The sequence below is a fragment of the Notolepis coatsorum genome (genome assembly GCF_963971535.1).
Source record: "Notolepis coatsorum genome assembly, chromosome: 7".
NCBI classification, from domain to species: domain Eukaryota; kingdom Metazoa; phylum Chordata; class Actinopteri; order Aulopiformes; family Paralepididae; genus Notolepis; species Notolepis coatsorum.
In genome coordinates, this window is record NC_140171.1 from 121504080 (window position 1) to 121520199 (window position 16120).

Consider the following 16120-nt stretch of genomic DNA (forward strand, 5'->3'; position numbering starts at 1 on the left):
GTGGTGGGCCAAGTTTGGCCCCGCAGGCCCTACTGTACAGCCATGCTGTAGATACAAGTCAGATACAATCTCAATGGACTGATAAGCACTGTCTCACATATGGGATTGTTTTGTCAATAAGTACACGTATTCTATTTATTTTGTACAATGGGGAAGGAATTCAACACTGACATTTAAATGTAAAACAGAATTCACTGGATACTTTCAAAAGTGAAACTAATGTAAAAGGATATCGAATTTCCGAGAAAACTGGGCTAAAACAAACCCGCTCGCCCCCAAACAGATGGTTGTGCTGTTGGTTGCAGACTAATGGATTATGGCGTCGCTGATGGTTGATTTGAAATGCACATGATCGCATGAGCTATTTCACATCATATACTCTGCATCGTAGGCTTTCGCTGGAGCTTTCACAAATGGTATATAGACATACACCGCTTCATATAAACACTATGATGTGCAAAGAGCATGTCTGGAATGAAGAACGTTGAGTTTGCTAGTTAGAAAGTGATGATGTCTATTATAACTACTGTGTACTCTATATTTCACTCTCTGTGTGTGTGTGTGTGTGTGTGTGTGTGTGTGTGTGTGTGTGTGTGTGTGTGTGTGTGTGTGTGTGTGTGTGTGTGTGTGTGTGTGTGTGTGTGTGTGTGTGTGCAGTAGCACTGGTCTGTGTGATTTAGACCTACTGCAACAGGTTTCCTGGAAGGTATTAATTCCTCGTAGCTGCTTTCACCTGTATAAGTTAAGTCATCACAAACCAAGAGGGCACAGCATGGGGAAAAAAGAAACCTCTACCACCCTTACTCTCCTCTCTCTCTCTCTCTCTCTCTCTCTCTCCGCTCTCTAAAGTCCCGTCTCTCCTCGCTGTGGTTCCTTCTCCTTGGCGGTCCCGTAGCCGTTGAACTTGTACAGTTTGAGGGTGCCGTTGGCGTTGGCCAGCTCCGTGCACTCGTCCTCCAGGATGCCGTTCCGAGCGGCGAACATCTGACTGATCTCCACGAAGGTCTTGTTCCTGGTCTCGGGGACGATGAAGACGGTGTAGGCCGCCACCGCCAGGCAGATGACACAGAAGACCAGGTAGCAGTAGGACCCTGCGGACATCTGGGTGGTGGTGGTGGTGATGAAGGGGGAGCGGGGAGCGGGGGGGGGGGGGGGGGGGGGGGGGGGGGGGGTCACAATATATGATTAGGTCTGATGATGGAATGAAGGATGAAAAAAACATGATACTGTAGTTTAGACCTGGGATATGGGCACCGATTACTCGATTTGTTTAGATTTTTGTTTCAATATCGATTGAATTAGGCTTGATGGTGCTGGTTTCAGGGGGACAGTACCTGCCATTGTTGTCAAGAAAAAATGTATTTGGTTAACTCAGTTTCTGTAGTAGGTCAGCAGAAAGTCAGCGTGAGGCAAACTAGAGATCTGCAGGACGGACGGGTGGCGCACTAGAACATCTTCACATATCCACTGAACAAAAGGCATAGATTAAAAGATTGATTTTGGGACTATAATAATCTATTTGATTAGAATCAAATGAAATTATTAGATATCAATATTATTTCCCTGCCCTAATGTTGTTGTTGTTTTTAGATATGAAGCACCTCTATGACCAGCTCACACACACACACACTCACTCACTCACTCACTCACTCACTCACTCACTCACTCACTCACTCACTCACTCACTCACTCACTCACTCACTCACTCACTCACTCACTCACTCACTCACTCACTCACTCACTCACTCACTCACTCACTCACTCACTCACACACTCACTCACTCACTTTCCGGTTCACTCCATGCGAGAATCCTTCCCACCTATATGACACTGTGGGCGGGATCCACAAAGGGTTTGCGTGGCTTTTTCCGATGCAAAGCCGGTGCATATCGCTCTGAAACTCAGTTTGGTATCCACAGAGGACGTGCAACGGGTGAAAAGAGGTGGCTACTGCGTTCCGTCAGCATTGCGTCCAGTGCAATTGGCGCGTATTTAAATGAGGCAATATGGGCGGAACATGTCCCTTTTCTATGCAAATGAGCCTCGTCGAAAAATGCTCCGTATCCACAAAGGCCGGCGCCAATTGCACCGACCAGTTAATGCTACGCACCTACCGTCTTCACAGACATGGTGGTAAATAAGCGCAAATCCCTAAGCCTATAAAGAGGCATCATGCCAGCGTCACTGCCAGCGTCACAGGTGATCATGGCAGCAGTAATTGTTGCCAGACGCAGGCATCGTAATGCCAGGCGTGACCGTGAAAGAATATTTCGAAGGAGATTAATGAAATCAAAGATGATATTGAGCCAGCCACCCAGAGATCCCATGCAATCGTATTTATTATTTAAAGGGGAACTATCTTATAAATGGCCTTTTTCAGTGTTTAGCATTGTTTCCTAGCTATGTGGACTTATATTAATATGATCTATGTCTCTAATTCTCATATTGGCGCATTCTTCCAATTCTCCTCTCACAATATTCACCCTCACTGAACTGAGTCATCTGAAAATGTGATGATTTGTGATGTCAGAGAGACTCAGCTGCATGATAATGTGGCAGATGCCACCAGGCCACACAGTGGTTTAGGAGCCCAGCCTCAAAACGGCTCGAAATCTTGAGGTAGAAAAATGCTGTTTTTGAGGACTTGATTAGAAATACAAAACAATGAATTAAAAAAAATTATAATTACAGAGGTGTTAAATAAACTCACAGGAATTGTGTAAAAGTGCCCAAATAGTGAAAGAAATAGTAAAATAGTTCCCCTTTAAATATTGTTATTTAACGTTGTCGGCTTTCCCAATACTGTGGCCTAAAGTATTGTATTGTATAGTATTGTATATTAGTACATTAGAACATTGTACATATGTCTATACTGAACACTGTGACCTCTATTTTTACTTCTATTTTACATGCTATACTATTTTATTTCATACTTATCTTGTCTAGCACAGTCTCTGGAGCGTAACAGTAAGAAGCATTTTGTATAAAAGTATTCTGTACTTCTATATGACAACTATTAAAGAAACTTGAAACTTGAAACTAAAGGTTAGAGAAGCGGGTTTGTGACCAGAAGGTCGCCGGTTCGATCCCCGGGACCGGCAGGAACACCAACAGCTGAAGTGCCCTTGAGCAAGGCACCTAACCCCCAACTGCTCAGTGGCCAATGGTGTCGACTGTGGTTGTACTGGGCAGCTCCCAGGTGTGAATGGAACTGTGTGAATGTGAAGCAGGGCGTTCCTGAAAAAGAGCATCTGTGCTCAGCGAACCTACCCTGGGTAAATAAAGGTTAAACAAACAAACAAACAAACAAACAAACAAACAAACAAACAAAATGTTGTCTGCGTTATTGATTGATTTAGATTTTGCATCATGATGCAACTTTTATTTGCTACTTGTTTTATTATGTATTCATTATATAAAGCACTTTGAACTGCAATCCGTGTATGAAAGGTGCTATATAAATACGTTTATTATTATTGTCATCAATGACTGCACTCACGTTCCAATTGTACCACCGCACACTTATGGAGTAATGCAGGTTATATTATCCTAACTAAACATTAATACAACTTGCTCACTCAAAATATGCGTCAATTATAAAATATCTTCACTGGCACAGTGCCTAAATTGTCAAGAGGGGTGTGTTGTCGTGGGAAAGGTTACAGTATAGTACAGTAGTATTACGCAATAAGGACACTCCCTTACATTTCGTCCTGTACGCCAGAATCTATGGACGGATTTTGTTGATTGAGGTTTCATTGGAACACCAGAAAATTGATCTTATAAACGTTATATAAGATTTGTTCGAGAAATAGAATATAGTACAATTATAAGTAGGGATGCTCGATATTGGCTTTTTTACCGATACCGATATTCCGATATTGTCCAACTCTTAATTTCCGATACCGATATCAACCGATATCAACCGATACCGATATATGCAGGGTTTCCCCGTCCAAAAAACTGAATAATTTCAGCTAACTAATAATTTCACTGGATATATATATAACAAATATTGTTATTGTTTTTTTTTGTTTTTAAACCGATACCGATATTTTGCGATATCACATTTTACTGCCGATATCGGCCGATAATATCGGTCGGCCGATAATATCGGACATCCCTAATTATAAGTGACAAATGTAATTGGAATAGGACATTACAAACATATGCAATGACGAAAGATAGTGACAAAAACACAGGACGCAATATGTCATGAAAATACAAATTAAGCAAGCTCTATACATTACGAAGTAAACAAAATACAATACGAAATGAACGGAATACTAATGGTGAAAAATACGTTATGTGCATAACGTATTTTCCCCCATTAGTATACCGTTCATTTCGTATTGTATTTCGTTTACTTCATAATGTATAGAGCTTGCTTAATTTGTATTTTGTGTCTATGCCTCATTTCGGGCTTATTTTTCCACTTCCTGATATCTGCCAACAGTGCTGTCAGGAGTGCAGACTGCTCCGCGCGACAAATGCACTGGAGCAGATCAGGGGAAAACTCCCCACATAATGGGCGTGTCTGCGCTGGTATCTCATCCGCGCAATGTCCTTAGTGGGTAGCTTGCAAAGACGGAGCAGAATCCGTGTGCAAACCCCGCGCAGTTAAGGGTGCAATTCCCACCGCGCAATCCATTCTTAGTGGATCCCGCCCTGTGTGTCCTTGTTTGTTTTAAATCACAAAGGATGGGGGTAGGGATCAATAAGCTTAGCTTCCCTCTACTCCTTTTTTGGACATGTCTGCTAACCAAACACATTGCTCTTGACCTTTTGTTTATAATTCCTTTTTTTCTTTTTTTTATGTATTTTTTTATGTTTTTTAATTTGTTGTTATGATTGTTTGGTTTGACGGAACAAGATACTGTGAGTTGTTTGGAGAAATATGGAGAATAACATGTTCAAAAATAAACTTTTCATTCATTCATTCATGATTAGAAGTCCACCCCCAGGAAAGCAAAAGGAGATTGCTTAACCCTTTCACTACCACACTACAGATGGTTAACCTCTGTAAAGGGTTAACCTTCTGTAGTGTGGTTGTGAAAGGGTTAACACTTTCTCATGTGGCAGTGAAATGGTTAACCTTCTGTATTGTCACAGTGAAAGGGTTAACCCTTTGGTAGTGTGGTATTGAAAGGGTTAAATAGTGCGATCTTCTACTATTTCCAACGGGGACCGCGTGCAGACTCGACCACATACAAGTGTAGTGTGTGGAAATGAGGGTGCGCTGTAATGGCTGTGTCTCCACACGACCTCTGACCTGTAAGAAGGGAAAGATGAAGCCGATGAGGAAGTTGGACAGCCAATTCAGACAGCCGGCTACAGTGTAGGCAGCTGGTCGGTGGGACTGCTTAAACAGCTCTGCCGTCATCAGGAAGGGCACACCAGCTGGGTCACACACACACACGCACACACACACACACGCACGCACACACACACACACCATTGTGTTTATTCACACTGTGCACACATACAGCATCTTATCACTGAATGTGAATATAACACACATGTGCATACACACACACACAGTCTAAACGTTCAAGTACAAGTACACACAAGTATCACTAGACTTACAGGTTTTGAAAGTGTCCAATCTGCAGCTACAATCAGTGCATTCTCCAGCAGTCACACCACATCTGCAGCGGCTGCGCATCACGTGCAAATCTTGTGAATCCGATTTCGTGGACTTTCATGTGTTCACATGAATTGGAATGGCGGTTATAAATGGTTCTTTTATGTGTTGAACCAGTTTCAGGATCTTTGGGGTGTGAAACCTATTCTGAATTGGGTAGCCTACAGAAGTTTAAGTTTATTTTTTAATTTTTTTTACCCAGGGACAGTGCACATTAATCAACATCTTCAGTTTCCACATCAATGTAAATGTGCCAGAATTAGCTAATGAGCTAGTTTTCATCTGTAGTCCCTGCCTACCATGCATGTCTTTAAGGTGGGGGAGGAAACCAGAGTACCTGGAGGAAACTCACACTCACACGGGGAGAACATGCAAACTCCACACAGAAAGGCCCCCTGCTGGGGTTGGAACCCAGGACCTTCTTGCTGTGAGGCAGCAGTGCTAACCACTGTGCCACTGTGCCACTATGCCATGAAGCTCAGTGCAGTTCAGCAGCTCAGTGCCGTTTCTTGTTCTGCATCATAGCAACACCTTTTGTTTGTTATATAAATATCTTATACTCTCACTAATAATATATTATACACACGTGCTGAATGTAAATATCTTAAATATGTGGAAATATCTGTTGCCACCTGTAGATATATAAGTGAATAGAAATAGAAAGATGATGCTATTTGCTCTTGATGCACATACACAGCTATAAAACACAGTGTGGCAATATATCTGGCAATGTGAGATTACACATACTGTAACAGGGTCCATAGAGATATCTGTACATCTGTATATGCATAGTATTCTCATGATGTGGCATGTCGTCAAATATGGAGCAATGCCAGAACTCTGTTTTTTTTTAATGATTAAAAAAAAATGTATCACCTGTTGTTTGCCCGCTAATATCTTGACGATGGAATATAATTTATTGATCATTGCAATTGCATATTTATCCGCGCTACATCTATCCTATCCATTACTGTGCAATTTCCCCTCAGGGGATGATAAAGTTCTTATCTTAAAAACCTATTTCCAACGATGCACAGTGATTAATATGAAAATAAGTGTGAAGTATAATCAAAAAAGTCAACCAATGAACTAGATTCTTGTACCGGATCTCCTCTCTGGTAAACAAGAATACCCTGAAGACTCTAGCAGTTTCTGTGTCGTTATTTCTTTTATTCGCTATGTCCATTCATAATTCATCCTGCTATGCTGTAGGCCTGTGTGGCACTCTGTCTGAGACCGCAACGGTCCGATACCGCCACCTAACGCCTTGCGGCCGCTATTGCACTCCATTTGAAACTATGTGGTTTGTTTTCTCGGCCGAGCTGCGGCGTGGCGGCGGGTTCTAAACACTCCGGCAAAACAAGCGCTTATAGGGATGGCATCGACAAGGGTCCCCGCCCGCCCGTTCATGTGCAATGCTGGATAACGTTGGACACAGGATTGCTGTGGATATTTGGAATGGCGATCAGATAATTGGATTATTCTTTTTGCAGTACATCAGAGACAAGCTAAGGACTATATGTTATCAATCTTGTGTTGATCCGATATTTTTTTCCGGGTGATCGCAGCGTGTGTCTGTAATGTACTGTGTAATGTATGCTGTTGGTGGCGCTCGAAGCATAGAAAAACGATCTCCCGGCCCCTTTCGTGCATGCATGATGAAACATAATACCGATAATCTAGCATTGATTTCAGATCGATTCAATAATCAGGCGAGAGATGGCACGATTTATAATGAAATGTAGTAAAGCGCTGTTTGCCGGAGTTTCCTGGGATTACACAGGATCACTCTAAAACTATACTCATATTCACCACTGTATAAAACGGAAATGTATGGTCAGTTTTTTGCATGTTGACCGGAAGAAACTCACTGACAATCGATGTTGTTATTAAATCCATAGCTATAATATTTAATATAGGTTTAGCACTGCAAAAACCCCATTGAACAGAGCGCTGGCACTCACGGCCCACAGCGCCCCCTGCTGAACGGCACTTGATGTGTTAACAATTGTGTGTATTGAGCTGTAATGTATTGTACCCATTCTGCAATCTGTTAATAAAATGTTCAATCAATCAATCATCTGACAATCCATACAATACAAATCACGTTGTTCCACCGACCCGGTGCGAGCCTACTGTATCAAGACATACCATATTGACGTCAGGTCCCTCACTTGATCAATTAGCTTATCAACAGTCTCACTGTCATCTGACTTTAGCTATTCAGATTAAGCTACATGTGATTTTGAGTATGACAATTGTGTCTAAAACCTGACCACTATTAAACGGCAGGCTATTAATTGACTTCCTGATGTGTAATAATGATATGGCGTGGGGAGTTCTTGGCGATACTCCAAAAACGCAACCCAAAGAGATAGTGTGTAGTCTATCCAGGAGTTAGGCCAGTTCATTAGGTTGATGTATAGAATCCATGGGCGGGTTTTTGTAGCTTTTTAAACACATAATTCTTCATTGTTAGAACTGAGAGCTATGAAGGAGAAATATGCATTAATAAAAGCCCTAATGATGAGCGTTCCGACTGAAGTCCTCATTATCTGTGCATGATAATTGCGCGGAGGCCGGTTTAATATTGTCAAGCCAATAACGAGGCCGTAATTTGTCAACGTCCGTGTGGTATGTACGCAGGGCTTCATTGTGCATGCACGGTTTTGTCTAAAGAAAACCATATTCATCACCGCAAGTTTATGAACAATGAGCCATTAAAAAATGTAATTGCAGCAACAGAAACCGAGTATAGATTTTGCCCGCTTGACGAATGACGGTATGTAAACCCTACTCGTTCCCATTCATCACGCTCCCAGGCCCACTCAACGCCCCCCAATGTTGAAAACTGTTGCCTCTTAACTCACTTCGTTCAACTCTAGCCCGATGCGCAAATGGCTGTAGGAATGGATGTAGTGTGGCAATTATGATTTCCTCATTTACCGGACTAATGAAATACAATATCTCTTCATGGTAAGAGGGGGGGGGGGCAGTGAGGGAGGGTCATTGATGGCTGAGGAATGGCTCCTGCTGTTCTGTTTGTCGCCAGCAGGGAGCAGTGTTACCCTAAATCTCGGCGTGACACACTTGTGCAGTTCCTGACCAAATCAGGTGGAATGAAATGGATTTTCTTTTTTTAAGTGCTAACAGAATCTATGAATCTATTGATTATCTATTGTGTTTTTGTTTATGTGTAATTATGAAGCTTCATTGACAGAAACTGAAAGAACAGGCGGATGAATGAAACGTAGGTCTTACCTGGCCCTATGCAGAAGCCTGCGATGATGCCGACCACACAGCCCACGCTGATGTAGCGCATGAAGTACACACTGGACTGAGGACAGGTAAGCATGGGACAGTCATGAGACACTTGGACACACGATTCCATCACCACCAAGCAATTCACTCATGGGTACTTAGATTCTGAGACACTTGGACACACGATTCCATCACCACCAAGCAATTCACTCATGGGTACTTAGATTCTGCCCTTAAATCAACGATTCAATGAATCAGTGAAAATATTCCCCATTGATGTTGATTGTTTGTTGTTGTTGTTTTTGATGTTTTGAATGCTGTGAATATGAGGTAACTTGTTGTCTATGTGTCTATGTACACAGCATTAAATATATGGGGGAGTGACAGAATAGTCTGCTGTCTGCTAATTTTGCTGTGCTGTGCAGTGTGTATGTGAAGTGACACTTGAAGAGTACGACTAGAAAAGTTAATTAAAGGTGTCACTCTACAAAGATACATCAAAGATTCATCACTCAACAAATACGATTTTAGACACTATTTTAAAGGAACACACCAACATTATGAGAAATGCGCTTATCGTCTTCTCCAGAGTCAGAAAAGAAGATAGATACCAATTTCAGAAAGCCATCCGGCTGCAAGCTAGCCTACCTTAGCACAAATTAATGGAGGCGGATATGGACCACTAGTCTAGCTTAAAACCCCAGGAGAGGTGTTTCTGGCCAACAGCTAGGCTAGTTGATCCGTATCCACTTCCATTCATTTGTGCTAATCTAGGCAGCCGGAGAGCTTTCTAATGAACACACAGAGAGGAAATTGGTATCTATCTTTTTGTCTGACTCTGGAGAGGACGGTAAGTACATTTCCCATAATGTTGCCGTGTTCCTTTAAATTATATATATATATTTTTTTAAATAAACATTTTTCAATTTACATTGTGTCAACACTACAGCATACAATAAAGAAGCAGAAACAAAACAAACATACATACACACAGAAGTTTCAGGTACTTATGAAACAAGACAAGCCTAGTTAAGCCTGACCCAGATACATGTCAGTGGAGATTTATGTTTGTTAATTGATTATTGTAAACAACTATGTGTACCGTATATGTCTAACATCCAGTGGTACACGTGTACTGTATGCACTACATACAGCATCCCAGCATGTTAGTGGTTGTTGTGGTTTGGGGGCTTGGCTGCTACCAGTGGCTAGCAAAGGTTAAGTTATTACCAATCCACCACAGTGACACCACTACTACTAAAGAAACCCTGCTAACTAACTAAGTAAAGATGCTAAGAAGAAAACCAAAAATCAATGATGAATTGATACATGTTTGTGCTTGTGTTAAAGAATGTCATGGCCTGCTGGTGCTAACGATAGCAGCTAGCATCCACCACTGCTAACGTTAAGCTAAGCTAAAGCTAGATGCATGTAAACAACAGAATATCCCCGTTATTCTACAAGGCAGGGTGGGTGCTAGCAGTTAGCGTTCACCACTACTACTAAACCAAATGTGACCCCAGCCTGTATCTTTGCTGCAATAAGGGCGAGTAAATATAGTCAAACAACAAGTTGATTAAGAAAATAAACAACAAAGCAATGAAATCGACGACAAATTGATATCCAATGCAAGCAACTAATGGTACTCCAATTCTCCAACGATGCTGAGTGAATGTAGCGTTAGCTAATATCAGAAATGCACTATATTTCTGTGCTAAGTTAATGTGACATGCATTTTATTTTCACCTCAACCAAAGTTGGCCTTTTGTTCATGTGATCTGCTCTTATAGAGAATATGCAGTTTTCACAAGTTTGTGCAGCTCCGTTCACATGCTCTGGCCTGATGCCTACAGCTCAGTAGGCTACAACACTCAAGCATGCGTGTTTCAATAATGGGGAGCCAGCCAGCCAGCCAGCCAGCCAGTCAGTTAGGGACATTCACTATTGTAGGCCGGCCCCCCGGGTCCGGCAAAAAGCATATACATTGGACAATGAGGTGGCAGGTTTTAGCAGAAGAATTTACATTATTTTTACGAGATAAAAATTCAACAAGCTTAATTTCATCAAGATCAATACAAATGTGTGTTTTGAGTGGAAGATTATGTGAAGAGTTCATCCCGGATAGCACTGTATGAATCACAGTAAAGTAAATGCACCGTGGCACGGACGACTCAGCCCTGCTGGTCTCTGACAAGAACAAGTTACAGGTTGAAAAAACCCTCAGCTCGGAACTAGGCAGAATCTGCATATGGCTCGCTGATAACAAACTATCATTACACATGGGCAAAACAGAGTCCATTCTCTTCGGTTCAAATAACAAACTCAGCAAGACCGACGGCTTCTCAGTTACAGTGGGTGACAATATTGTCACAAGGAAAGATGAAATTACCTACCTGGGTTCCATCCTAGAGGCTAATCTCTCCTGTGACAAAATGGCATCCAATGTAATAAAAAAAAGTCAACCAACGAACTCGATTCTTGTACCGGATCTCCTCTCTGGTAAACAAGAATACCCTGAAGACTCTGGCAGGAGCACTCATTCAGGGGTACTACGACTATGCTTGCACCTCATGGTACCAAAGCACCTCAAAGGCGCTAAAAACAAAATTACAAACATCTCAAAACAAACTGGTCAGACTACTGCTTGACCTTACTCCTAGAACCCACCTCACCCCTGCCCACTTTGACAACCTAGGATGGCTTAGAGAAGACGACAGAGTACAGCAACTTGCAATGGGCCTGGTCTACAAGATACACTACACGACCAAGGTACCCATGTACATGTCAAAATACTTCCCAAAGGTCAGTGAATACCACGATCACAACACCAGAGGGAGCTCCACAAATCATGTTAAACTCAGATTCGGCTCAAATAAGGGACTAAACACGTTTCGCAATTATGCCACATCAATGTGGAACGCCCTACCCAAAGCTGTAAAGGAATGTGGATCACTACCCACTTTCAAAACCTCTCTCAAGGGACACCTACGGGAGACTGCAATTCAACACTGGCCCCTGTAAATATCCTAACCCAACCCACTCCAATGTCATTTACCTAGTATGGTTTTGTCAATAGTCCAATGTACAATTTTGTTTGTTTGTACAGTGTCTCCCCCCCCCCCCCCCCCTCAATGTACAGTTTTACTTGTCTATACAGTGTGCCCCCCCCCCCCCCCAACCACCTCCAATGTAAATTACCCAGTATGGTTGTCAATATCCCAATGTACCCAACCCCCCCCACCCAACCTCCTCCAATGTACAGTTTCTACGTCAAATGTATATACTCCCTTTTCTTGACTCCTTCTGTATCACAAACAGTACTGTATTTGAAAATATGGTATGTCATAAATGTATAGATGTAGCAGTACTGTATGTCATGTATGTCATATATGTCCTGATGAATTGAAAATGGGGGACCCTGATGTAAACAAGACGAAAGTCTTTCTCTGGTCTGCATCCCCTTAACAATTGTGTGTATTGAGCTGTACTGTATTGTACCCATTCTGCAATCTGTTAATAAAGTTTTCAATCAATCAATCAAAGCACCGTTGCCACCAAGACAAATTCTTGTACATTCCTTGTAGTTGGGGAATAGTTGTTTCTGATTCTGAATCACAACGTGCAAGTTATCATTATGTTCCTGCTACAGTAGATCTACAGTGCTTCTGGACGAGGACTGTACCTGGTGGAGGAGAGTGACAGTGATCCCAGCACAGCAGATCCCCATGAAGGTGAAGCCACCAATCATCAGAGGCCTCCTGCCCAGCCGTTCAATAATAAGGCACTGGGGGGGTGGGACAAAGTTGTTTTATTAGTCGTTGTCAGCATGAGACAAAGCTCGAGTCTTCACACATAACAAACACATATCACGCTTGCAGACAGTTGTGCTTTACACGGTAACGCCACATTTTCACCAACACTGACGGACGGCGACAAAGACACAAAATGCCATTGATTGCGAATGGAGTAGACCGACGAGGAGTGGGGAAGGGTAGCTAAACTTTTGAGCAATGATAGCCAATTGGAGATCTGATCGATTTGGAATGTTTAAAAAATACCAGTGTGACACACAACGGAAAACTACACCCATCACTCACTGTCTGAGAACAGTGACCAATGAAAAATTGCTGTTTATCGCTGTTGGTGAAAACTGTGTGTTAAGTGATAAAGAAGTGGTAAACAGCAGCATGCTATAACATATATATATATAATAATAATAATAATAATAATAATAATAATAATGGATTGGATTTATATAGCGCTCTTCATGACACCCCAGTGACCCCAGAGCGCTTACAGAGTCCATTATTCGTTCATACACAGTCATACCGGTGGTGGTAAGCAATTGCAGCCAGAGCTGCCCTGAGACAGACGCACGGAAGCGTGGCGAATAATCATCGCCTACGGCCCCTCCGACCACCACCAACATTCATTCACATGCATACACATTCATACGAGGCAAGTAGGTTAAGTGTCTTGCCCAAGGACACAACGGCAGTGGGATGGACATGGGCTTGAGCGGGATTCGAACCACCAACCCTTCGATCATTGGACGACCCGCTCTACCCCTGAGCCACGCCGCCCCATATATATATATATATATATATATATATATATATATATATATATATATATATGTTATAGCATGCTGCTGTTTACCACTTCTTTATCACTTAACACACAGTTTTCACCAACAGCGATAAACAGCAATTTTTCATTGGTCACTGTTCTCAGACAGTGAGTGATGGGTGTAGTTTTCCCTTGTGTGTCACACTGGTATTTTCTAAACATTCCAAATCGATCAGATCTCCAATTGGCTATCATTGCTCAAAAGTTTAGCTACCCTTCCCTTCCTTATATATATAATCTATCTTTCCAAAGATGTAGCTCTTCAGATTGGTCTTGCTTCTCTACACAGAATTGGTCTTGCTTCTCTCTAACTGTCCCTAAAACCAAAAAATCAAGGTCTCATCTCAGTCTCTGACATCATTTTTCTTGGTCTTGTCTTGGTTTCAAACAGGGGTCTTCAATTTCAAGTCATTATTATACAATGTGGGGGTGTCTGTTGCTTTCAGCACAAAGGCTAAATTGTACTGTATACATTCTGAATAGAAATGTAAGCCAATGTAGTATATCATTACTGTAATATAGCCATTTTAAAATGTTTGAGTACTATTCTCAGTCAGAAGGATATTAACTCTTGTCGGTCTTGGCCTTGGCCTTGACTGCCTTTTATTTTGTTCTTGATTTCTTGATTTTTGATTCTGACTTGATTTCAACAAGGGTAAGTAAGTCGCGGTCTTGTCCTGGTGTTGACTCTCGACTGGGGTTATCTACCACCTATGTAGGTCATTTGCAGTGCTGGAAAGTAACTGTGTTTTTACTCAAGTACTGTACTTAAGTACAAGCTACTTTTACTTTATGTGAGTATTTTCATTTTAGGGAACCTCGTACTTTTACTCTAAAATATTGTATTTTTTACTCCACTACATTTATCTGAACCCATCAGTTACTAGTTACTTTGAAGAAAAGGATTTTGCATAAAAAACATAATATATACAACATTTTAAAATGATGAAGATTATATACTTTCACAATTGAAGCCTGTCAACTTCAAGAAGACGTAATTAGAGAAGCTTAACCACATATCTTTAACACAACCTATAGAGGTCAATGGATACACAAACGTCATGTAGAATGTGTACTTTTACTTTAGATACTTAAGTACATTCAATAGCAAATACTTCTCTACTTTTACTTAAGTAGAATTTGAATGGAGGACTTTTACTTTTACCAGAGTACTCATTTATCTGAGTATTTCTACGTTTACTTAAGTAAAGGAACTGTGTACTTCTTCCACCACTGGTTATTTGTAATCTATAGTTTAAGTCAACAGGGTATTAAACACAAAAAAGCGCATTTAATCCAATTTACTATGTTGTGATACAGTTATGGAGCTGTTTAGAAGGTGTTCACGTGTGAGTTAGCAGAGACATGCTTCATACCCCGTCTCTTTCACTGGCACTGCCAAACAAACCTTAATGATTCCTACTAATATCTCAAAACCAAAAGACTGGGTCAAGAAAGGTCTTTTTGGAAGGACTGACATGACTTCAGATTTGTTACAAATCCTATAGGCTTCTTAGTGTGTGTGTGTGTGTGTGTGTGTGTGTGTGTGTGTGTGTGTGTGTGTGTGTGTGTGTGTGTGTGTGTGTGTGTGTGTGTGTGTGTGTGTGTGTGTGTGTGTGTGTGTGTGTGTGTGTGTGTGTGTGTGTGTGTGTGTGTGTGTGTGTGTGTGTGTGTGTGTGTGTGTGTGTGTGTGTGTGTGTGTGTGTGTGTGTGTGTGTGTGTGTGTGTGTGTGTGTGTGTGTGTGTGTGTGTGTGTGTGTGTGTGTGTGGCTGGCACTGCTCTGATTCTGTAGGAGGATTACGGTTGCTTTGATATGTGTCGTAATGACAGATTAGCTTATTCGATTATATTTTTGTCATTAAGCTGAGAAAACTGCCAAGTCGTCTCACACACACATACAATGCTTTGGTACGGCAACATCTACATACCCCAGCTATTCCCGAGATGACCTCGATGGCCCCAGTTCCAACAGTAGTATACTGGATCTGAGGCACCGGGATGCCTGCATTCTCAAAGATGTCGTTGGTGTAGAACCAGATCTAAAAGAAACACAAAAAAAGATTACATTAGCCCAGCGGTTCTCAATAATTTTTTTGTATGTTCTGGCAACATATTTTGGCTAAATATGCCTCGTTTTATAAATGTGTATTGATAACATAGTGCTGTAATAGATATGTCTAATATATATGCATGATCACGTTCAATAACGTGTGCTTTTATTTTTATATTCCTTAATTCCACATTGAAATTATGCGATACATTAAGTGTGGGGTCGCCAAAGAATATCCTAAATAAAATGGCGTCGTGGTATAAAAAAGTTTGAGAACCCCTGTATTAGCCACATTGAGTATAAGAGGGACAATAATATTTGGCAAACCACAGTCTTTTCTTTGACTGTATCCAACTCTACTAATGACGACTATGTATAACCAAGTATTGACATTTAGAGGATAATTTCAATAAGCCAAAGAAAAAAAAAACTCCTGTATCTTCCTTCACTCATTTGACGTTCACAGTTTTCCAGTGTGATTCATCATCACCGTCATCCTCATCAGAACTGGGCCATCACTCATGCATCTGATATA

General features: G+C 41.5%; 1 protein-coding gene across 1 annotated transcript in view; it reads right to left on the minus strand.

Annotated features, from left to right (window-relative positions):
* Positions 1-843: 843 nt before the first annotated feature.
* Positions 844-16120, minus strand: part of slc2a15b (solute carrier family 2 member 15b) — a gene marked incomplete at both ends in the record, with an annotated part of 60043 nt that continues 44766 nt past the window's right edge. The window contains 5 exons of the mRNA XM_084318366.1: positions 844-1101; positions 5273-5400; positions 8906-8981; positions 12588-12689; positions 15464-15574. Of these exons, the coding sequence (XP_084174492.1) occupies positions 844-1101; positions 5273-5400; positions 8906-8981; positions 12588-12689; positions 15464-15574 (675 nt within the window). The remainder of the gene's footprint in view (positions 1102-5272; positions 5401-8905; positions 8982-12587; positions 12690-15463; positions 15575-16120) is intronic.